Genomic DNA, 24,891 nt, shown 5'->3' with positions numbered 1-24,891 from the left:
GGCTCCTTCGGGACGGGCTCTGGCTCATCCTGGGATTCTCAGGGAAGCTTCTGGAAGCCCTGGGCCGCCCTGGGGCTCCCTCATTCCCGAGGGATTTCCCTTTGCTTCCCAGATTTCCATCGGGCCTGGGCTGGGCTTGGGGTTGGGCCGATTTCCGGGCTTTGGCTTCTCCTCTTCCAAATGGAAATTTCTTTTTTTTTTTATTTCTTTGCTTAATCCCAGATCCTATCCCACCTCATTCCCACATTTTATATTGTTCCAGCTTTTCCAGTTTTTTCCATGCTGATATCCATGAAAATTTTAAGTAATTAATTCAAATCACCCCAAAAAAGGATTAATTAACCCTCATCCATTCCCACACTCCAGGAATTTTGCTTTTCCATGGAAAAATTCCTTCAGCCGGGCTGTTAAAACTCATTTTTCGGGATGATCCCGGTTGGAATCAAACATTCCGCAGCCCCCTTTGTCCGGGATCTTCAATTATCCTGACATTCACGGGTCACCAATTAACTAATTAATTATGGTTGATTAATTAACCAGTCAAATCCTCCCCCCCCGTTCCCATCGGGGATCGATAGAAATTCCGGCTTTTTTTTTTATCCTGGTTTTTTACAGAATGAGGGAAGCCTGGTGCAAGGAACAGGAGAAGGAATGAGCTCGTCCTTCGGAATGATGGAATTTTTTTTTCCTGGAAAATTATTTCTGGGAGGTTTTATTGAGAATTTGGGAAAATTTGGGTGGGAAAAGTCCTTAAAGAACCTCAGATTCCAATGGGAACCTGGGAAGGCTTTTCCAAGCTCATCCAACCCTGCCTGGAATTTGATAAGAATTCCCTGAAAAATTTCAAAAATGAGGAATTATTATCCAAGCCCACTTCTATTAATTAGCAATAAATAAATAAATAAATATTAACTTATTAATAATTTATTAATTAATCCTTTATTAATTGAAATTTCCTGCCCAATTTCTCCTTTTCCCTCCCTTCCCATTAAATCCCCTTTGGAATTTCATCGGATTCAAACCCCGATTTGATTTTGCATCAAAAAAAATCCTGTCATTTATTATTCAGCTTTCCCATGGTTAATTCCCATTTTTCCAGCAAAAAGTTGGAATTTTTATCCACACCATTTTCAACCTGCATTTTTCCAGATTTTTTTTTGCATGGATGCATCACATCCTTGGTTTTTTCTTGGCTGGTTCGGAGTTTTCCGACATTTTTTTTTGTGCGGTTTCACACTAAATAATCAGATCCTTGTTTTTTGTGGGAGGCAGGAGAGAAAATTCCATAGGAATGTGCAGGATTCCAATTCAAGCTGGGAATTAATGGAAGGAAAATCCCAATTTTAACCAGGTAAAACAGGGATAGGAGGGAAAATTCCCCCTTTTTTCTCCAGCTCAGAATTTTGTATTTTTCCTGGGAATCTGAGCGTGGAGCTGGAGGTTGGAATTTCCTGGGAACGGCCCCTGGAAGCGTTGGACCAATCCCGGCAGGATTGATCCAGAGGGGAGTGGTTGGGTAAGTTTATCAACATTCCCAGGATTTATTTGGCTTGGGATTCAAAGCTCCGGAGCAGATGCTTCCAGAGGATCCATGGAAAACAGGGATAGCCCTTCCATGGAAAACAGGGATAGCCCTTCCATGGAAAACAGGGATACTCCTTCCATGGGATTTTGTCCCCTTGGAACATCCAGGGGGACACGAAGGGACGACAAGGAAAAGATGGAGCCACCAGTGAGAAAAGTTGGGAATTTTCGCTCCAGGATGGAGCAGTCGGTGAGTGCTGGATTTTCCAAAGAATTCCTGTGGGAATTCCTGATGGGAATTCCCACCAGGATTGGAGGGATGGAGAGGGTGAGGAGGGAGGAATGTTGGCATTCTAAGTGGTGATTCCGTAGGGAAAAAGGATTTTTGGGAAGGAGCCGCCTTCGTGACCTAAAGAGCAGTGAACGGATCCGGGATTTTCCATGGAAAACCGGTAAATCCAGGAAAGAATTCCTGGAGAATTTGAACTGTTGGGTTTTCCTGGGAATGTGGTGGCCAAATGGGTTTGGAATCTTGAATAGGATTGGATATAAAGGGTGGGAATTCTGAGAAATTCCCGATTTGGAAATTTCAATTTGGATTGAATTAAAAGTTCCAGAGCAGCCACTTCCAGAGGCTCCTGCTGGAACTGAATTCCAAGAATTTCTGGGAGGGCTGGAACAGCTCCAGGGGGAAGGGAAGGAGCTTGGAACGGGAGAAATTCCCAAGGATGAGTTGTGGATTTTTTTTGGAAAGCACTGAGGAAAGGAGGGAGAACATTCCAAGGTTAAGGTGTTCAAAATTTGGGAAGGAATTTTGGGAAGAAGGAGACGCGAGGGCAAAGATCCAGCAGATCCTGGAATTCCTGAGGGATCAGGAAAGATCCTGGAAAAATGCTGGAAAAGTGAGGCAAGGGTGCTGCTTCCCAAGGGAAAATTCCAGCCTCAATCTGTTGGATCAGGAGCTGCCAGGAATGGACTGGGATGGCTTTTCCAGGGAATTGTGGTGTTTCCTTGAAATTCCTGATGGTTTTCCTTGTGGGGAACCTTTATCCCAGAAAACGGATGGAGCAAATCCCATGGGAAGCGCTGGGTGGGGTGGGGGGAGTGATTTCCCTGGAAACATTCCAAGATTCTGGGGACTTTGGGAATATTGGGATGGCCGGGGCTGTCAGTGCTGCAGCAAGTTTGGAATTCCGGGATTTTTGGACGGAGCTTTGAACCATGAATCACCGGATGGGATTTTGGGATTGGGTTTTGTGGCATGACACAACATCCAACGCCCTTCCCGATGGATCGACCCATGATTCACAGGAAAATCCCAAATCCTTTGTTTTTCTGGCTCCAGGAACTCCAGGTGCTTCCTGGATCCTCCCTCTCGCCCTTATCCCATTTTTTTTTGCTGGAAGTGGCTTCTCCAATCATGGAATTAAACTCCAGGAATGGCAGGGCCAGAATTTTCCTCAGGAGATGATCTAAGCCCCCAAATTCCTGCTTTTTTTTTCCCCAGCTGGCTCCGCAAACTGGTCCCAGTTTGACTTTGGAGGATGGAAAAAATTCCTGTGGATTCCTCCTCTCCTCCAGGATTGCTTTTCCCTGGATATCCAAAAATCCCAACTCCTTCCCAGGATTGTGGTCAGGAATGATGGGAATGGTGACATCCAGCCTGACCCAAGGTGGGATTTGGGAGTTCCAGGTGGGAATTCCCATGGATATTCCCAATCCTGTGGCTCTGATCCCTTCTCCTGCCAACCCACGGAAATTCAGGAGAATCCTGTGGGATTTTCCACCCTGTGGGAATGGGAATGCTGCTGGGATGGCATGGAAGGAGTAATCGGGAAGAAAACCAGGATCCTGGGAGAAATCCAAAGAGAATCCTTGGAAAAAAGCCGGGAAGGTGCCCTGGGCCTGGATTGGGGCTGGAACTGTGGCCTGGCTTTAGGAGGAACAATGTCAGGATCCACGTTGGGATCCATTCCTGGATCCATGTTGGGATCCATTCCCAGATCCATGTCAGGATCCATGCCTGGATCCATTCCCAAACCATGCCAGGATCCATGTTGGAATCCATTTCCGAATCCATGTTGGGATCCACGTTGGAATCCATTCTGGAATCAGTGTTGGGATCCAATTTGGGATCCATTCCCAAATCCATGTTTGGATCCACGTCCAGATCCGTGCCCGGAGTGTGACAATTCCTTAGGGACAGACACGGATCCATCTTCCTTTGTTTGTCCTATGAAAAATATCAGGAAAACTTGGGAGTTCTTAATTTCCCATAGCTCTGCCCCCTCCGAAACCCCCAAACCCCAACTGCTCCCTTTCCCTCCTTTATTCCCCCATTCCCTGGAGAACCTGGAGAACTCCCTTTTTCTCCCTGTTTCCCTTTGGAATTCACAGTGGGAATACCCAATTTTTGGGGGGTCTTTTAATAATTTATCCATAAAAACATGGGAATTCTTCATTTCTCATAGCTCTGCCCTCTCCAAACCCCAACTCCCTCATTCCCCCATTCCCTGGAGAACCTGGTGGATTCCCGTTTTCTCCTTCTCTTTCCCTATGGATTTCCCTTTGGAATTCACAGCGGGAACATCCAATTTTTTTTGGTTTTTAAAAAATAATTTATCCATAAAACCTTGGGAATTCCTCATTTCCTATAGCCCTGCCCTCTCCAAACCCAAACTCCCCCTTTCCCTCCCTCATTCTCCTATCCCCTGGAGAACCTGGTGAATTCCCTTTTTCTCCCTGTTTCCCTTTGGAATTCACAGCGGGAACATCCAATTTTTTTGGTTTTTAAGAAATAATTTATCCATAAAACCTTGGGAATTCTCCATTTCCCATAGCTCTGCCCTCTCCAAACCCCAACTCCCTCATTCCCCCATTCCCTGGAGAACCTGGTGGATTCCCGTTTTCTCCTTCTGTTTCCCTATGGATTTCCCTTTGGAATTCACAGTGGGAACACCCAATTTTTTGGGGTCTTTTAATAATTTATCCATAAAACCTTGGGAATTCCTCATTTCCTATAGCCCTGCCCTCTCCAAACCCCAACTCCCTCATTCCCCCATTCCCTGGAGAACCTGGTGAATTCCCTTTTTCTCCCTGTTTCCCTTTGGAATTCACAGCGGGAACATCCAAATTTTTGGTTTTTAAGAAATAATTTATCCATAAAACCTTGGGAATTCCTCATTTCCTATAGCCCTGCCCTCTCCAAACCCCACCGCCCCTTTCCCCCCCTCTTTCCCCAATGTTCCCGATGAACACCCCGTCCCATTCCCGGCGTCTCCCCGCGCTGACGCGGCGTTCCGTGCCGTTCCGTGCCGTCCCCAGAAGTGTCTGCGGCTGAACCCCGACGTGCCGGTGTGGGTGTCCAAGCAGCGGATCCTGTGCACGCTCAACCACAGCCTCAAGGATGTGCTCAACTACGGCCTCTTCCAGCCCGCCTTCAACGGCCGCGCCGGGAAATTCCTGGACGAGGAGCGGCTGCTGCGGGAATACCCCCTGAACCCCGACACGCCCGTGCCCTACCTGGAGGTGACAGCGCGGACGGGGGCTGGGGGCTGGGGGATTTGTTTAATTTAGATTGTATTTATTTTATTTTATTTTATTTTAATTTATTTTGCTATGCTATGTTATTTTATTTTGTTATTTTGTTTTAGTTATTTTATTTTATTTTGTTATATGTTATTTTATTTTATGTTATTTAGCTTTATTTTATTTAGCTTTATTTTATTTTATTCATTTATTTTGTTTATCTTAACTTAATTTGATGTTATTTTATTTTATTTTATTCATTTGTTTTGTTTATTTTATTTTTATTTAATTTCTTGTTATTATATTTATTTTATTTTATTCATTTTTTTTACTTTCATTTTATTTTGCTTAATTTCATTTTATTTTACATTTCAAAATATTTTATTTTATGCTATATGATTTTATGCTATGTTATTTTATTTTGTTTTGTTTTGTTATTTTGTTTTATTTTATTTTGTTTCATTTCATTTTATTTTATTTTACATTTCAAAATATTTTATTTTGTTTTATTTTATTTGACATGGTTTTATATTGTTTTGATTTATTTAGTCTTATTTTATTTTCGTTTTTTGTTACTTTACTATTTAAAATATTTTATTTTGTTTTATTCAATTTCATTTTGGTTTATATTGTTCTGCTTTAGTTTGTCTTATTTTATTTTTGCTCTAGTTCATTTCACTTTCCTTTATTTATTTTGTTTTGTTTTATTGTATTGTTTTATTTTGTTTTTTTAATTTTATTTTGTTTTAATTTAATTTGATGTTATTTTATTTTGTTTTACTTTAAATTTTTTATTTTATTTTGTTTTGTTTTATCTGCATTTAGTTTTGTTTAATTTTCTGTTATTATATATTTTTACATTTGGTTATATATATCTCTTATCTTTGTATGTCTCTTCTCTCCTCTCTTGTCTATCATTTATATTCATTTATCTCTTATCCTTTACCTCACATTCATTTGTCTCTCTTGTCTCTTATCTTTATATCATCTTTATTTATCTCTTATCTCTGTTTATTTTATCACTGATTATCACTTATCTCCATTTATTTCTTATCTTTGTATGTTTCTTATCTCTTCTCTCTTATCTTTATCATTTATATTAATTTATCTCTTCTCCCTTATCGCATATTCATTTATCTGTTATCTCTTATCTCTCCTCTTTTATCTCTGTTTATCACATCTTATCTCCATTTATTCGTGATCTCTTATTTTAAGCTTCATATCTTTATATCTTATCTCTTATCTCCATTTAACTATCTATTATCTTTGTATGCCCCTTATCTCTTATCTTTATCTTATATTTTCTTTTATGTATTATCTCATATCAAGTTAAATAAATTTACATCAAATCTCTTATCTCTGTTTATCTGTTGTCTCTTTTCTTGGTATGTCTCTTATCTCTTCTCTCTCCTCTTTATCTCAAATTCATTTATCTCTTATATCTTATATCAACTCTCTTATCTCTGTTTATATCTTATCTTTCCCTCTTATCTCTTATCCATGATCTTTATCTCATATTCCTCTATCTCTCATCTCCTTTTATCTCTCATCCCTTATCTAATATTATTTTATCTCTCACATTTTATCTCTCCTCTTTTGTCTGTGCTTATCTCTTATCTCTTGTCTCCTATCTTTCCCTCTTACATTTGCATGTCTGTTTTCTCTTGTCTTTACTTTTATCTCATATTTACTCATCTCTTATCTCTCATCACTTATCTTTTTATCTCTTAACTCTTATATTTATTTAACTGTTATCTGTTATCTCTTATCAATCTCTTATTTATCTCTTATCTATCAGAAGATATTAATCTCTTATCTCTTATCTCGGCAGTTCCGCTACAAGCGCCGCGTGTATTCGCAGCCCCTGTTGGACGACAAGCAGTTCGCCAAGCTGCACACCAAGGTGAGCCCCGATCCCTCGGAATTCCCGTGGAATTCCCATGGAAAAACCCCGGGAGACCCCCCGGGAAACCCCTGGAATTCCGGGATGTCCCAAGGAATCCAAACCTGAAATTAAAGCAGCACCAAAACCGGAGTGGGAGCGGTGGTGAGCCCAAAATTCCCATGGAATTCACCTGGGAAATCCTGGGAAATCCCTGCAGTGGTGGTGAGCCCAAAATTCCCCTGGAATTCACCTGGGAAATCCTGGGAAATCCCTACAGTGGTGGTGAGCCCAAAATTCCCACGGAATTCACCTGGGAAATCCTGGGAAATCCCTCCGGCCTCGGCATTCCGAGATATCCTAAGGAGTCCCAGCATTCCTGCTGCCAAAACCGGAATAGGAGCAGCTGGGGAGATTTCCTCAGATTTTATTCCATGGGGTGGGATTGAGCAGGAAGAGCGTTGGTGGGGTGATGAAATCCGGGATCACGGATTCATCTTCCTCCTCCTTTTTCTCTTTTCCTTTGGCTACTTGTCCCAAGCCTGTGGAATTTTGGGAAAGAGCCTTCCCTTTTCTCCCTTTTCCCTCCTTTTTTTCCTCCTTTTTTCCCTCCTTTTTTCCTCCTTTTTTTTCCTCCTTTTTTTCCTCCTTTTTTCCTCCTTTTTTTTTCTCTTTTTTTTCCCTCTTTTTCCTCTTTTTTTTTTTCTCTTTTTTTCTCTTTCTTTTCTCTTTTTTTTTTTCTTTTTTTTTTCTCTCTTTTCTCTTTTTTTTTCTCTTTTTCTCTTTTTTCTCTTTTTTCTCTTTTTTCTCTCTTTTTTCCTCTTTTTTCTCTCTTTTTTCTCTCTTTTTTCTCTTTTTTTCTCCTTTTTTCTCTTTTTTGCCCTTTTTTGCCCTTTTCCCCCCTTTTTGGCTTTTTTCCCCCCCTTTTTCCCATTTCCCTTTTCCTTGGGCTGCTGCCTTTCCAGAACCTGTGAGGTTTTGTGGCATTCCTTGGCCTTTTCCAGTCCCTTGGATATTTGGGGATGCCGGGTGGGAGCCAAAGGGACAATTCCGGCCAATCCATCCTCATTCCGTGCCCGTTGGAGCGACGCCGGCGCAGCGGGCACGGATCGACCTTTCCCGGGAAAAGCTGGGATTGGAGCAGCTCCCGGGAAAAAAGGCTGGGATTAGAGCTGGATCCAGAGGGAGCGGGAGCAGGGATGGGATCCTGGCTGGCACGGGGACACCGGGACACCCGGAGAGCCTCGGGAACGGTACCGGATCCGGGGAATATCGGGATAACGGGCAGGGGTCATTCCCAGAATGGGGTCATCCAGGGAACGGCTGGAATTCAGCACGGGGATTCCATGGGAACATCAGGATAACAGGCAGGGATCGTTCCTGGAGCTGGGAATGGGGCTGGAATTCAGCACGGAGATTCCCTGAGAATATTGGGATAATGGGCAGGGATCATTCCCGGAATGGGGTCATCCAGGGAATGGCTGGAATTCAGCGCAGAGTTTTCTTGGGAATATTGGGATAACGGGCAGGGATCATTCCCTGAGCTGGGAATGGGGCTGGAATTCAGCACAGGGATTCCACGGGAACATCGGGATAACAGGCAGGGATCATTCCTGGAGCTGGGGATTGTCCCCTGAGCTGGGAATGGGGCTGGAATTCAGCACGGAGATTCCCTGGGAATATTGGGATAATGGGCAGGAATCATTCCCGGAATGGGGTCATCCAGGGAACAGCTGGAATTCAGCACGGAGATTCCCTGGGAATATTGGGATAATGGGCAGGGATCATTCCCGGAATGGGGTCATCCAGGGAACAGCTGGAATTCAGCATGGAGATTCCGTGAGGTTTGGGTGCTGGGGAATTCTGGTTTCAATTCCTATGGAATTCCAGTTTCAGTTTCTGGGAATTTCTCCTTCAAATTCAGGGAATTTCTGCTTCAGATTCTGGGGAATTCTGTTTCAGCTCCTGGGAATTCCTGCTTTGGTTTTTGGGGAATTCTTCCTTCAATTTTTGGGGAATTCTGGCTTTGGTTTCTGGGAGTTCCTGCTTTGGTTTTTGGGGGAATTCTGCTTCAGTTTCTGGGAATTTTTTCCTTCAATTTCTGAGAATTCTTGCTTTGGTTTTTTTGAGAATTCCTGCTTCAGTTTTTTGGGAAATTCCTGCTGTGGTTTCTGTGGGTCTCTGCTTCAAATCCTGGGAATTTCTGTTTCGGTTCCTGAGAATTTTGGCTTCAGTTTCTGGGAATTCCTGCCTCAGCTTCTGGAGGGGTGGGGGTTTATCCTTCAAATCCAGGGAATTCCTGCTTCAGTTTCTGGGAATTCCTGCTCTTCCATGTGTTTAATATTGAGGTTTTCCTTGGAAAAGTAGAGGCGCTGCCTCTGTGTCCCGGGGTGGGGCTTTCCTGGGATTTGTGGCTCTGTCCGGTTCCTCGGGCAGGGAAATGTTGGATTTTCTGGGATTCAAAGGGATGGACAGGATTCCTTGGAAAAGAGAGATTGGGGTGGGATTTTGGGAAGGAATTCCTGGCTGGGCTGGAATTGCCAGAGCAGCTGGGGCTGCCCCTGCATCCCTGGAATATCCAAGGAAAGGTTGGATCAGCCTGGGATGGTGGGATTGGAATGGGATGGGGTTGAAAGTCTCTTCCCACCCAAACCATTCCAGGATTTTGGGATCAGGGAAGCTCAGAATCCGTTCTGAGGGATTTTTATGGAAGCTGGGGATGGAAAAGGGAAGGGAGACCCTTCCTGGAGTCCCTGCCCTTGGAATGGGACAGGATCAGGATGGGATCTGAGGTTCCTTCCCACCCAAACCATTCCAGGATTCCCGGTGCCGTGGCCCTGGAGATTCCCACTGGGAGGAGATGCACAATTCCAGAGGCTCCGCGTTGTCCCGGCGCGGCAGCAAATCCATAATTCCCCGTTTCTGTGGGATCAATGAATCCATTTGCTGCTGCCTGGCAGCGGGAGGCGGATCCATGGATTTGCTTCGGCCTCTCCCGGCTCCAAGGGCACGGCCGGCCTGAATTCCAGCTCTTGGGATTTTCCAGGACTTTTCCCAGATCGCAATAAGCTCCCAAAAAAATCCTCCAGTGAAAAGTCTGGAAATCTGGGAATGTGGGAGCTGGGACTTTCCCACCGGAGCTATTCCTGCCTCTGCAATTCCTGGAATCTGGGAATTTAATAATGGCTTCATCCAGCCAGACAAAAAATAGGAAAAATCCCAATGATTTGGGAATTCGAGGTGAATCTTTGGGAATTCTGGCTTGAAGGAACAAAATTCTGATCCCAAAATTTGGGATAGAGGGGAGGCACTGGGAGCCTGGATTCCCATGCGATGATCCGGCAATTCCAAGGAATCTTCAGCTGCCTCATCCCTGGAATTGTTGGAATAACCTGGGATGGTGGGAGAAGTCCATGCCCTTGGAATGGGATGGGATTTCAGCTCTCATCCCACCCAAACCATTCCAGAATTCCCAGATTCCCTTCCAAACCTTGTCCTCATCCCACTTGGCATTTCCAAGGTTCTTTCCCAACTTTCCAACTGGAAATCATCCAAATAAACAAGGAAACACGGCATTTCTGGGATTCATTCCTCCTAAAAATGATCATTTTCCCGTATGGAATTAAGGTGGGAAATGTTGGAATTGAAATTTTTTCCTTGGATGTAAAATCCGGCTTCACCTTCTCCATTTCCTTGGAGCTTTCCCCAAATTTTCCCCTCAGTTCCCGACATTTCCACGTGGATTTCTGTCCCATCCTGACAGAATTCCATCCTGTTATCCCGATTTTCCTTGGATTTTTGAGATGGGGATGTTTCCCCGGTGGCTTTTCCCGGAATTTCAGGATGTTAACGCTGCGGTTTTTCCCAAATCCAGGCGAACCTGAAGAAATTCATGGAATACGTGCAGATGCTGAACTCGGAGAAGGTTTGCCGGCTGCTGGAAAAGGGGCTGGATCCCAACTTCCATGATCCCGACACCGGAGGTCAGTTCCACGTTTTCCTCGGGATTCCGGAGTTCTTCCCAGAAGGAATCAGCTCAACATTCCCAATTCCTTCCCAGAATTCCTCCAGGCTTTCCTCTGGAATTTTTCCCGCTCTATCCCAGTTGTTTTTTGGGGTTTTATGGTGCAATTCCTGCTTTTCAGGGGATTTTAGCAATGTGGCATTCCTTAGGAATAGCTCTTCCCTTCCCAATCCCTTTTGGGGTTCACTGGGATGCGATCCCACATTTCTCCTCTTGGAATATTTTCCCCTTCCCATTTCCATTTCCTATCCCACCCACTGTTGGATGAATGGATGGGAATCTCTCAGAAATTCCTGGATTGGGAGCTTTGGGGTTTTTTGGGAATGTTGGTTGGCTTCCTGTGCATTTCCCAGGAAGTCTGGGCTGGATGCTGGAAGAGCAGGGTGGGAATGAGCTGGGAATGAGCCAGCACTTCTCCTGTTGGAATTTTAGGAGTGGATCCTTGGGGATCCCATTAAAATCTCCGCATGGAAAACTGGAAAATCCTGCTTGGAAAGATGGTTTTCTACAGGATTTAATCCCACAAATGCTCTGGGAATAACTGGAAAGAGCCATAAAATCCCCTGAGCTTCCTGGGACACCCTGAGCTGATCCCATGGATTCCAAACTTTGGGAATCTTCATTTCAATGGATTTTGGGAAAGGTTTTAAGCTGTGCCGAGGATTTATTCCCATTTTCCAAGCTCTTCTTGGATGGAAAAATACAGGAAAATCCACCTTGGGGAGCAATTCCAGCCCCGTTTGAGGCTGTTCCCATTTTGCAGTTGCTGGGAAGATATTGAAGATATTCCAGGAAAGATTCCCGGGATTTGAAAGGGATGAAAAAGCCAAAAAAATTCACAGTTGCTACCTGTGGGGACATTGAAAAAGTGGGAATGAAAAAAGCCCCGGATCCGGGATAAGTTTCCGTTGTTCTGGAATGAAAGCCAAACCCCAGGGATGGTTTTGCCGGAGAAAAGAGGGAAGACAAAATCCTTGGATGTTTAACGAGGGATATTTAATGAGGGACAGCGGGAGAGGGAGAGGAGCCCAGGGAAACGTTGGAATTACAAAGGAGGATTCAAAATCCCCGAAATGATGTGGGGGAAAAATTGCTGCGGGAATTGGGAATGGGGGAGGGAAAGGGACGTGGAGCCAGGCTTGGAAAACTGGGAATGTTCTCCTGGAGAGGGGAAGGCTCCAGGGAGAGCTCCCAGCACATTCCAGGGGCTCCAGCAGAGCTGCAGAGGGACTGGGGACAAGGCCTGCAGGGACAGCACCCAGGGAATGGCTCCCACTGCCAGAGGGCAGCCATGGGTGGCATCTTGGCAATGAGGAATTCCTGCCTGGGCTGGCATTGCCAGAGCAGCTGGGGCTGCCCCTGATCCCTGGCAGTGCCCAAGGCCAGGCTGGAGCAGCCTGGGGTGGTGGCATTGTCCCTGTCCTTGTAATGGGATGGGAATGATCCCAGGGATAGGGATGAGATGACCTTGGAGTGTCCCTTCTCCAAATCATGGAATTATTGAGTTTGGGAAAGAATTCCAAGGTACCAAGTGCAAGCTGGGCCCGATCCCCACCAGAGCCCTGAGTGCCACCTCCATGAATTCCTTGGACACCTCCAGGGATGGGCACTCCAAAGCTCCCTGGGCAGCCCCTGCCAAGGCCTGACCCCTTTCCAATCTGGATCCCGGGCATTCCTGAATTCCCTCATTAATTCCAGGCCCTTTCTCCATGATTTCCTGCCGGGACAAACTGGCCATGGACACGGAATTCCAGCCTTTCCTTCTCCCTTTTGTATCCATAGGGTTTCCAGACCCAATCCTGTGCAATTCCTTAAATGTTTCAATTCCCACTCTCCTCTGGGAATCCCATCTGCATCCCAAGGGAATGAGGGAATCCTGGAATTCTTGGGATTCCCAGCAGGATCTGTGGGATTCGTGGCAGCAGCCTCAGGGAAAGCTGGGAGAATCCAGATGCTTCTCCTGATTGGAATCCACCCCTTTTCCCAGGATGAGGATTTTTCCACTGGTAGCACCAGATCTGGGAATTCCCAAGGGGCCAAGAAGAACCCATGGTTTCCCACATCCCATTCCCGAGATATTTTGGCTGCTCTGCTGTTGTTGCCTAATCCTGGAATTTTCCATCCAATTCCCACTCCCGCTGCTCAGGAGATCCTTGGGAATACCTGGGAGGGAGCAGCTCCCAAATTTGACCCCCATTCCCATTCCAATGGATCCGATCCCAAACCCCAAGGAGATCTCGGTGGGCACTTCCAGCTGGAAGTGAGATCCACATTCCAGTGGATCCCATGGGGAGACCTTCCCGTGGATGTGCTGGGCATTCCATGGATGTCCCTCATTCCCAGAGTGCCCGCTGACGGCGGCGGCGCAGCTGGAGCTCAGCGCCGAGATGATCAAGGCGCTCCGGAACGGCGGAGCCCACCTGGACTTCCGCACCCGCGAGGGAATGACGGCGCTGCACAAAGCCGTGAGGTGTCGGAATCACGCGGCCCTGCTGGTCAGTGCCGGGGCTTTCCATCTGCATTCCACCTTTCCCTTTCCCTTTTCCTTCCCCTTTTCCCCTTTTCCCCTTTTCCCCTTTTCCCCTTTTCCCCTTTTCCCCTTTTCCCCTTTTCCCCTTTTCCCCTTCCCCTCCATCCCTCCTTCCCTCTCTACTTCTCTCCCTCCATCTCCTTTCGCAGATTTTCCTTTACTCCTCTGCCCCTCCCTCCTTCTGCTCTTTCCCTCCCTTTTCCTCTCCCCTTCCCAGATTTTCCCTCCTTTTTTCCCTCCTTTTTCCCCCCTCCTTTTCCCCCTCCTTTTTTTCCCTCCTTTTTCACCCCTCCTTTTCTTGTCTCCTTTCTTCCCTCCCTCCCTCCTTTCCCCCCTCCCTCCTTTCCCCCATTTCCCTCCAGCCCTCTCCCCAGCCAATTCCCCACGGACATGAAGCGATTCCCTCATCCCAGCCCTTCCCAAAGGGACCATTCCCCCTTCCCAAGGGATCATTCCCCCTTCCCAAGGGACCATCCCCTGCTTCCCTGGGACTGTTCCCCATTCCCAAGGCTGTGTTCCTGTTCCCAAGTGGATGTTCCCATTCACACGTTACCATTCCCTTTTTCCACGGGAGCATTCCCCATTTCCCAAGGGACCATTCCCCATTCCCAAGGGGCCGTTCCCTGTTTCCCAAGGGGCCATTTCCCATTCCCAAGGGACCATTTCCCATTCGCAATGGGATGATCCCATTCCCAAGGGACCGTTTCCCATTCCCAATGGGATGTTCCCATTCCCAAGGGACCATTCCCTGTTTCCCAAGGAGCTGTTCCCCATTTCCAAGGGGATATTCCCTGTTCCCAAGGGACCGTTTCCCATTCCCAAGGGACCGTTCCCATTCCCAAGGGGATGTTCCCTGTTCCCAAGGGACCGTTCCCGTTCCCACGGGGCCGTTCCCTGTCTCCCGGGCAGACGCTGCTGGATCTGGGAGCGTCCCCGGATTACAAGGACAGCCGGGGGCTGACGCCGCTGTACCACAGTGCCATGGTGGGGGGGGACCCCTACTGCTGCGAGCTGCTGCTGCACGACTACGCCCGCCTGGGCTGCGTGGACGAGAACGGCTGGCAGGAGATACACCAGGTGCCACGGGATCCGCGGGGACGGGATCCGACCACGGGAATGTTCTCCCGGTGCTCATGGATGGGGTGGTTCCATCCCTGGGGTTGAGGGCTGGACTATGGGAATGTTCTCCTGGTGCCATGGATGGAGATCTGCCAGGTGCGACAGGATCCACAGGGATGGGATCCGCAGGGACGGGATACGGACACGGGAATGTTCTCCTGGTGCCAATGGATGGAGATTCACCAGGTGCGACAGGATCCACAGGGATGGGATCCGCAGGGACGGGATATGGACACGGGAATGTTCTCCTGGTGCTCATGGATGGGATCATTCCATGCCTGAGGCTTAGGTTTGGGCTGCAGGAATGTTCTCCTGGTGCCAATGGATGGAGATCCACCAGGTGGGATGGGATCTGCAGGAATGGGATCCAGCCATGGGAATATTCTCCTAGTACCCATGGATGGGATGGTTCCATTCCCAGGATTGAGGGCTGGACTGTGGGAATGTTCTCCTGGTGCCCATGGATAGAGATCCACCAGGTGAAAGGAGATCCATGGGAATGGAATCCGGCCACGGGAATGTTCTCCCAGTGCTCCTGGATGGGATCATTCCATGCCTGAGGTTTAGGTTTGGGCTGCTGGTATGTTGTCCTGGTGCCATGGATGGAGATCCACCAGGTGTGACAGGATCCACAGGGATGGGATCCGCGAGGGGATGGGGTCCACAAGGGACAGGATACAGCCATGGGAATGTTATCCTGGTGCTCATGGATGGGATCATTCCATGGCTGAGGTTTAGGTTTGGGCTGCTGGAATGTTCTCCTGGTGCCAATGGATGGAGATTCACCAGGTGTGACAGGATCCATGGGGGTGGGATCCAGCCATGGGAATGTTCTCCTGGTACTCACAGATGGGGTGGTTCCATCCCTGGGGTTAGGGATTGGATTCTAGGAATGTTCTCCTGGTGCCAATGGATGGAGATCCACTTGGTGGCATGGAATCCACCAGGAGGGACAGGTTCCACAGGGATGGGATTCAACCATGGGAATATTCTTCTGGGGAGAACATGGATGGGGTGTTTCCATTGCTGGGATTGAGGACTGGATTCTGGGAATGTTCTCCCAGTGCCATGGATGGAGATCCACCAGGTGGAACAGGGACAACAGGGATGGGAATGCCATCCTGGTACCCATGGAAGGGATCATTCTATTCCTGGAGTTGAGGGCTGGACTCTGGGAATGCTGTCCATGGGTGGGGTTGTCCCATCTCTGGGATTGATGGCTGCTCTGCCTCCATCCCAGATTTTCTGGCCTCTCCCTGTGTTTGGGACCTTCCCAAAGGATGGCTGGCTCCAAGGAGAACACTTTGGGATCCCGGATCCAAATCCCAGTTGTGCCTATCGCTGTTTTCCACGTGGAACCCCCTTTCTCTAAGGGGACTTGGAGAAACACTTGGATCGGGAGTCAGGAATCCCAAGCTTTGTGCTTCCCAATCCTTTGGGAGAAGGAGGGATGGGATCCCACTGGAATATCTCCGACAACACCCAGCTGGGGATAGGAAATCCAGGGATGTGTCCTGTGATCCCAATTTACAAATCCAACCCTCCCTTCTGCCTCCATCCTCCTTGGCTGATCCCTGAATCCTGGGATGGACATCCAAAGGAGAGCATCCCAATTTTCCAGAGATTCGGGGTGCTGAGTTCATCCCGAGCCACCACCCAGTTGGAGGAGCCTCCGGATCTGGGGTGATCCAAACTTTTCCCGTTGATCCAGAGCTGACTTATTCCACGGGTGTCCAGGTGGAGCTGTGAGCAGCCGCACCCATTCCCACAGAACGGACGATTCCCTGACTGAATCCAGCGGAGGATTTTTTTGGGGGGAGGATCCCTCTGGCTGCCGCCGCTCCCTGATTCCCGCTTTTCCGTGTTTTCCGGAGCAGGCCTGTCGCTACGGGCACGTGCAGCACCTGGAGCACCTCCTGTTCTACGGAGCCGACATGACGGCGCAGAACGCCTCAGGAAACACCGCCCTGCACATCTGCGCCCTCTACAACCAGGTGGGATGGGGACGGGGACAGGGGACATCACAGGGGAGGTGGCACCAGCCCGGGACGCTCCTGGATCTCACCATTCCCAAATCCAGAGGGTGGAATCTATCCCTGTCCGACGATGAGGCTGTTTCTCCTTGGAGCCCCCGATTTTGGGTTCCGCAGGAGAACATCCCGTGGTGGAATCTGTGGGATTTGGGGACAGGGGACACTACAAGGGAGTTGGCACCATCCCAGCATGCTCCTGGATCTCACCATTCCCAAATCCAGAGGGTGGAATCCATTCCCAGTCTCTGGATAAAGCAGTTTGAGGTTGTTTCTCCTTAGAACTACAGAGTTTGGGTCCCAGGGTTGAATCCAGGGGATTTGGGGACAAGGGGACATTGTGAGGGAGGTGACACCAGCACAGGGACATTGTGAGGGAGGTGACACCACCACCCTGGATCTCACCACTCCCAGATCTAGAGATGGAATCCATTGCTGGCCTTGGATGAAACTGTTCTTCTTGGAGCCTCTGATTTTGCGTTCCACAGGAGCTCCAGGGTTTGGGTCCCAGAGTTGAATCTGTGGGATTTGGGGACAGGTGGCACCACCCCCAGACACTCCTGGATCTCACCATTCCCAAATCCAGAGGGTGGAATCTATCCCTGTCCTGGGATGAGGCTGTTTCTCCTTGGAGCCCCTGATTTTGGATTCCGCAGAAGAACATCCTGTGGTGGAATCTGTGGGATTTGGGGACAGGGGACACCACAAGGGAGGTGGCACCATCCCAGCATGCTCCTGGATCTCACCATTCCCAAATCCAGAGGGTGGAATATATTCCCTGTCTCTGGATAAAGCAGTTTGAGGTTGTTTCTCCTTAGAACTACAGAGTTTGGGTCCCAGGGTTGAATCCAGGGGATTTGGGGACAAGGGGACATTGTGAGGGAGGTGACACCAGCACAGCACCACCCTGGATCTCACCACTCCCAAATGTAGAGGTGGAATCCATCCCTGTCCCAGGATGAGGCTGTTCCTCCTTGGAACCCCTGATTTTGGGTTCCACAGGAGAACATCCCATGGTGGAATCTGTGGGATTTGGGGACAGTGACACCACAGGGGAGGTGGCACCAGCCGTGGATGCTCCTGGATCTCACCATGCCCAAATCCAGAGGGTAGAATCCATCCCTGTCCTGGGATGAAGCTGTTCCTCCTCAGAGCTCCTGGGTTTGGGTCCCAGGGTTGAATCTATTGGATTTGGGGACAGGGGACACCGCAGGGGAGGTGGCACCAGCACGGGACACCAAGAGCAAACTCCTGGCTCACCATTCCCAAATCCAGAGGATGGAATCCATTCCTGTCTTCGGATTAAGATGTTTGAGGCTGTTTCTCCTCATAGCTCCAGAGTTTGGGTTCAGGGTTGAATCTGTGGGATTTGGGGACAGGGGACATCATGGGGGAGGTGACACCACCCCTGGACCCTCCTCGATCTCCATTCCCAAATCCAGAGGTGGAATCCATCCCTGCCCTTGGATGAGGCTGTTCCTCCTTGGAGCCCCAGCCTGATTTGGGATGTCCCAAGAGAACATTCCATGGTTTAATCCATCCCATTCCCAAAATGTTTTGCTGGGACAGAATCCTTGGAAAAGGAGGAAAATCCTTGGAGAAGGGGGAGAATCCTTGAAAAAGGAGGAGAATCCTTGGAGAAGGAGAAGAATCCTTGGAAAAGGAGAGGAATCCTTGGAAAACAGGCAGAATCCATGGAATTTGGATCTGGGTGTTCCCAAAGATCCCTTCTGACCCAATCTGTGCTGGAATTCTGTGATTCCATAACTTGCTCCCTTTAGGGCCAGGAATACCAAATCCTTAGGGAATGCTCATCCTCCTTCTTCCTGAAGAATTTCCTGGCTCTGTTGCTCCCAATCCTGGTCTAATTCCTGTTTTCCCTGTTTGTTTTTTTTTTTTTTTCCCCCCAGGAAAGCTGTGCCAGGGTTCTCCTCTTCCGAGGCGCCAGCAAGGAAATCCGGAATTACAACAGCCAGACGGCGTTCCAGGTGAGCAGAACTCCCAGGAATCCCACAGAGCTTCCCGATGTTCCTGGGAATTTTGTCACATATCCTGGGATTTTTCCAGGTGGGATTTGTCCCACTGGGGCAGGATTTGGGATGAGCATTCAGTGCTGGGGCAGGAGGGAGGGAAAAGCGCATGGAATTCCGGAAACAGGATGGGAATGTGGGGGTTTTGTGGGATATGGAAGTGGGAAGGGGAAGTTGATGTTTTTTGGGATGGAATGTTTGGGATGGAGGGGAATCCTGGGAAAAGGAGCAGAATCCTAGGAAAAGGAGCGGAATGCTTGGAGGATTTGGGGATTTAGGGATTTGAGTGTTTGGGGATTTGAGGATTTAGGGATTTGGAGGTTTAGGGATTTGGGGAAAAGAGGAATCAGGGATTTGGAGAATTAGGGATTTGGGGACTTTGGGATTTGGAGATTTGAGGATTTAGGGACTTTGAGAATTGAGGACTTGGGGATTTGAGGACTTCAGGATTTGGGGACTTGGGAATTTGGGGACTCGAGGACCTGGGGTTTTGGGGACCTGAGGATCTGGAGATTTGGGAATTTGGGGATTTGGAGAATTGGGGATCTGGGGACTTGGGAATTTGAGGATTTGGGGAATCAAGGATTAGGGAATTTTGAGACTTGGGATTTGGGGACATGGAGACTTGAGGACTTCAGGATTTGGGGATTTGGGAATTTGGGGGATCGAGGACTTTAGGATTTGGGGATCTGAGAATTTGGAGATTTGGGAATTTGGCTGCTGGGAAGTCCCCTCCCATCAGGATCAGACTGCCCAGGGCATTCCTAATCCTTGGAAATGTCCCCAAATCATTTTGATGTGGCCCTTGGGGACACGGTCAGTGACACATCCAGCTGGACTGGCTGATCCCAAACCTCTTCCAAATTCCACAATTTTACCCAGGATCCAAACCAAACACCCTGGGAGCATTCCAGGATTTGGGATTAATTTCTGCCTGGAATCTGGGAATTCCAGGGGACAGGGATTGTCCCCAAGTCAGGGCCACCCAAACCCTCTCCGGCCACTGTCGTGGGAAGGCGTTGGCGCCTCGGAATTCCCGGATGATCCGAGGCAGAAGAATCCTTGGCTTCCCCCACGGAAAGCAGCTGTTCCCATCCATATGGAAGCTCCGGAGCTGCTCATCCCGCTTTTCCGGCTCTTTTCCAGGTGGCCATCATTGCAGGGAATTTTGAGCTGGCGGAAATCATCAAAACCCACAAAGAGTCCGATGTTGGTGAGTTGGATTTTTCCTGGTTTTCCTGGTTTTCCCTTTTTTTGTTTTTCCTTTCCTGTGGATCCCAGTGATGGACTGGTAGGGGGGGATTAATGGATTTTCCTGGTGTTGCGTCCATGGATTTTTCCAGTGTTGCATCCATGGAAGCTGCTGCCACTTTGGATCTTGGAAGTGTCTGAGAGATTCCCATGGGATTCAGGCTGTTTTTCCAGCTTGGCTGACAGTCCCAAGCTCTGGAATTATCCTGGATTTTCTCTGCTGTAAAATCCTAATTTTTCCTCTCTTTTTGCATCCCCGAGGGATTTCATTCCCAGCATCCTGGGATTTTGGGCAAGGAGGGAAAATCCTCTGGGAATAGGAGCACAGTGGGTGTTGTTCTGGTTGGATTTGCTTTTTTAAGGAATATTTTGGGAATTTTAGTCCTTTGGGTCACCTTTCCCATCCTTCCCATGTCCCCATGGGAGAAATTCTATGGAAAAGTGGGTTTGGATCAGGAATAAAATCCACACTTGTTGCATTTCCATGGATTATCCTGAGGAATTTACGGATGCAGAGCTGCCGATGGAGGGAGCAGTGGGAATTCCCAGCACAAAGGAATGGAGCCATGGGATCAGCAGCTGGAAAAAAAATTCAGGGAAAAACTCCTGCCTGGGAGGGACTGACACAGAATTCCCAGAAAATTCCCTGTGGCTGCCCCTGGGTCCCTGGAATGTCCAGGGTTGGAGCAGCCTGGGATTGTGGGAAGGGGTGGATTGGATGGGATTCAAGGTCCTTTCCCACCCAAATTCCTGGAATTTCATGAAAACACTGAAATGAAGGAAAACAGGGATCAGTTCTTCTGGAATTCGCAGCAGGAATTGAGCTTGGCTCAATCCCAAAAATCTTTTCCCCCATTATTTTTTTTCTCAGCTCCCTATTCCTGATAGCCAGAACTGGGAATTGGGGGTGGGATAGAAAAGTCGGGAAGGATTTTGGGAAGAGCCTGAGAATTCCTTTGCCAGCAAGGTCATGGAATTAATCCAAGAAAAAAGTTTGGGAACAAATGACCTCCAAAGGTCCGGCCTAAATTCCCCTTGGGATCTGCACCTGGTACTGAGCATCTCTGTGATTTTCCTTGGAAAATAAAAAAGCAGGAAAAGTAGCACGGAAAGCTGTCAGGAGCAATGGAAAGTCTGGGAATCAGCTCCAGATAAAAATTAGGTCAGGGAAGAATTCCAAACTAATTCCAACCTGAGCAGCAGGTCCAGATGGTCACGCCCACGGCCGGGAGCTTCCCAGGGTTTGGAAATTGGGTTTGGAAACTGGGATTTGGAAAAGTTAGGATTTGAAAATTGGGGTTTGGAAAAATGGGGTTTGGAAATCGAGATTTGGAAATTGGGGTTGGAAGTCAGAGTTTGAAAATTGGAATTTGGAAAAACTGGGGTTTGGAAATTGGGGTTTGGAAAAATTTGGTTTGGAAATTGGGGTTGGAACTTGGAATTTGGAAAAATTGGGGTTTGGAAATTGGGATTGGAAATTGGGATTTGGAAAAATTGCAGTTTGGTAACTGGGGTTTGGGAATTTGGTTTGGGAATTGGGGTTTGGAAATCAGGGTTTGGGAATTGGGGTTGGAATTTGGGTTTGGGAATTGAGGTTTGGGAATAGGGATTTGGAAGAATTGAGTTTGGAAAAATTTGGTTTGGAAATTGGGGTTTGGAAGTTCAACAGGAGCTGAGGAATTTTGTCGGAGCAGGGAACAGCTCCTGCTGGTGTCCTTTTCCCAGGGTTTTATGGGAATAAGGAAGGAATTTGGTGGGATTGGGGTTGGAATGATGCTCGTGGAGGGGTTTTCCTGTGTAATTCCCAGTGGGAAGCTGGGCTGGGTTGAGGTGGGATTTGGTGATCCCAGTGCAGAGGGAGAAAGGGTGGGAACTTCCCAGGAGAATTCCGGGCTCATCCACATATTCCTTGGGATCTGGAGTGGTCGGCAGGGCTGGAACTTCCTGTTCCCTCTTGTCCTGGGAATTCTCCAGTTTGGGAAATTATTTGGGAATTCTCCAGTCTGGAAAGTACCCTGAGAATTCTCCAGTTTGTGGGAGGACTTGGGAATGCTCGAGTTTGGAAAATGCCATGGGCATTTTCCATTCCAGAAAATGTTGTGGGAATTCTCCAGTTTGGAACATTCCATGGGGATTTTCTGGTCTGGGGCATGCCCTGGAAATTCTGCAGGTTGGAAAGCGCTGTGGGAGTTTTCCAGTCTGGGATGTACTGTGGGAATTCTCCAGTTTGGAAAATGCCCTGGGAATTGTCTAGTGTTGGAAATGAGGGAATTCTCCAGCTTGGGAAACACTTTTTCCCTTTTCCCCTCTGGGCCATTCCAGGCTCCTTCCCCACTTCCCTCTGGAATTTTCCAGGATTAAAATGGAACCGTGGCCTGGAAGCGAGCAGACATTTGCACTCCTCGTGCTTTTCCATGAATATTTATTACCGTGGAAGCAGCGAATCCAAACAAACCTCGGAGCGTTGATTGCGCTTCCCTTCCTCCAGCTGCCAGGAATTTTCGGGAGCCTCTGGAGCATCTCCAGGCTGAGAATTCCTCAGGGAGCTTTGGGTGTGTCCCGCTCCCCTCGGGGAGCATCCAGGCCCCTTTGGAAAACAGGGATCCGTGTTTTCCTTTGGAAAACAGGGATCGGGCTGCTCCGAGCGGCGCTGTCATGGTAACGGACGGGATTCGTTGTGCCGGGAGAAACTCTGTAAACAGACCTGGAATAAAGTCTGGGAAAGGTGTGGGAAGGAATATCCGGAGCTCATTGTGGGAATTGCTCTGGGTTTTGTTCCTTTGTCATCTCCTTCCCAGGATTTTCCCACTGGGAATTGTGAATTCCGGAGGGTGGGATGAGGAAATATTCCATAGAACTGGAAATCTGGGAATGTCCTGGTCCTGGATCCTGGAGTTTGGACTTGGTGGTTCTTCTTCATCACCATCGTCATCACCACCCCCATCATCTCTCCCTTCCCTGTTTTTCCCATTGGGAATTGCAGATTCCAGAGGGTGGGATGAAGAAATATTCCACAGAACTGGAAATCTGGGAATGTCCTGATTCTGGATCCTGGAATGCAGGATTGGTGATCCTTCATCACCATCATCATCACCATCACCATAATCTCTCCCTTTCCCTCCCTTTCTGTTCCTTTTCCCACTGGGAAATGTGGATTGAGGGGGATGGGATGAGGAAGTATTCCCTAGAACTGAGAATCTGGCAGGAGTGTGGGAATGTCCTGATTCTGGATCCTGGAGTTTGGACTTGGAGTTTTTTCATCTTCATCGTCACCTCTCCCTTCCTGGCTTTTCCCATTGGGAACTGTGGATTCAGGGGGGTGGGATGAGGAAAACTTCCAAAGAACTGGGAATCTGGCAGGAGTTTGGGAATGTCCTGATTCCAGCTCTTGGAATTCACACTCAGTGGTTCTTCATCATCATCATCATTGTGCTCACCCAGCCAGTTTGGAATTCCAGAATCCTGGGACCACTGAGGTTGGGAAAGAATTCCAAGGTCACTGAGTCCAAGTTGGGCCAAATCCCCACCAGAGTTCTGAGTGGAATTCCAGGAATTCCTTGAACACCTCCAGGGATGGCAACTCCAAAGCTCCCTGGGCAGCCCCTGCCAAGGCCTGACCATCCTTCCCATGGAAAAACGATCCCAAAAATCCAATCCCAACCCTGCCTGGCACAGCTTGAAGCCGCTTCCTCTTGGGAAGTTCTTCAGACAGGACTTTCACTTCCTGGATTTTTTCCAGGGATTTTCTGTAAGGAATGATGGAGTCCAAAATGAAACATCTCCTGGAGATGTGTCCCATGCCCGGGTGACACCCGGCCTTGGTGGGACCTCCCTCTTCTGGTGACACTTGGGGACACAGATCAGTGGTGGCTTTGCAGTCATTGGATTTCATTGTCTGGGAGGGCTTTTCCAACCCCTTTGGCTCCGAAATTCCATCATTTTAGTCTGACTTATCCATGGGGTATGGCCCTGAAATTCCATTGTTTTGTCCAGCTTTGCCATTGGGATGGCTTTGGTGGGACATCCATCCTTCCCTGGGGACACGGATCACTGTTGGCCTTGCAGTGGTTGGATTTCATTGTCTGGCACGGCTTTTCCAACCCCTCTGGCTCCGAAATTCCATAGTTTTGGTCCAGCTTTCCCATTGGGATGGCCTTGGCTGGACATCCCTCCTTGCTGGTGGCACTTGGGGACACGGATCTGTGGTGACCTTGCAGTCGTTGAGGTTGATGGCCTTGGAGGGCTTTTCCAACCCCTCTGGCTCCGAAATTCCATAATTTTGTCCAGTTTTCCCGTTGGGAATGGCCGGCTGTGGGCGCTGAGGGCAGAAGGTGCCGACAGGATCCGGGAAGCGCCGCTGACGCCGGGAGAAATTCCCACAGCCGAGGTTGGAACTCATCGGAGAACGAACGCCGGGCGTTGCCACGGCAACGGGAAGAGTTCCAGGAGCCTGAAATCCTCGGACTTTGAACCTCAAATATTCCTCAGCAAAATATTCCGAGCATGGCCATGCTCAGCCTGGGCTGCTCCTTCCCAATCCCAGGATTTTCCTTCTCCTGGTGGCCTCGGAGCATCCTCAGGATTCACCTCTGCCATGGGAGCGGTGGCCTTGGAGCGGCGGCTCTGGGAATATCCCAGATCCAGAGGGCAAGGAATTCCCTGCTCCTTGTCCCCTGTTCTGGCTCAGAGCAGGAGCAATCCATGTTTTTCCTGATGTTTTGGCACCAGGAATGGGCTGGATGTGGCCGATTCCGGATTTCCCGCTGGATTTTGTCACAGGCGCCGGACAAATTTTAGGGATGTTAAACTTTGGGATTGGAATGAGCTCATTGAACAAAATATTGGAAAATCCCATTTTCCTGGAAGTTTGGAGTGCAGGGGCCCCCCAGCTGAACTTCATCCCTTTCCGGAACATCTGGATCTGTTTTATGGATCATGGAATTGTTTAGGCTGGAAAAGTCCTTTAAGACATT

The 24,891-nt window shown here is 48.4% G+C and overlaps 1 protein-coding gene across 1 annotated transcript in view; it reads left to right on the top strand.

The window, feature by feature from the left end:
* SHANK3 (SH3 and multiple ankyrin repeat domains 3) overlaps positions 1–24,891 on the top strand; it is a 150,637-nt gene that overhangs the window by 31,962 nt on the left and 93,784 nt on the right. Inside the window, 8 exon segments of the mRNA XM_063155767.1 lie at positions 4,849–5,052; positions 6,884–6,955; positions 10,809–10,917; positions 13,302–13,453; positions 14,398–14,565; positions 16,485–16,601; positions 18,548–18,625; positions 19,814–19,880. Coding sequence (XP_063011837.1) covers positions 4,849–5,052; positions 6,884–6,955; positions 10,809–10,917; positions 13,302–13,453; positions 14,398–14,565; positions 16,485–16,601; positions 18,548–18,625; positions 19,814–19,880 — 967 coding nt within the window.

Source organism: Melospiza melodia, chromosome 4 (genome assembly GCF_035770615.1).
Source record: "Melospiza melodia melodia isolate bMelMel2 chromosome 4, bMelMel2.pri, whole genome shotgun sequence".
NCBI classification, from domain to species: Eukaryota; Metazoa; Chordata; class Aves; order Passeriformes; family Passerellidae; genus Melospiza; species Melospiza melodia.
The sequence above is the reverse complement of the archived record's forward strand: the minus strand, read 5'-3'. Positions and strand labels throughout refer to the sequence as shown.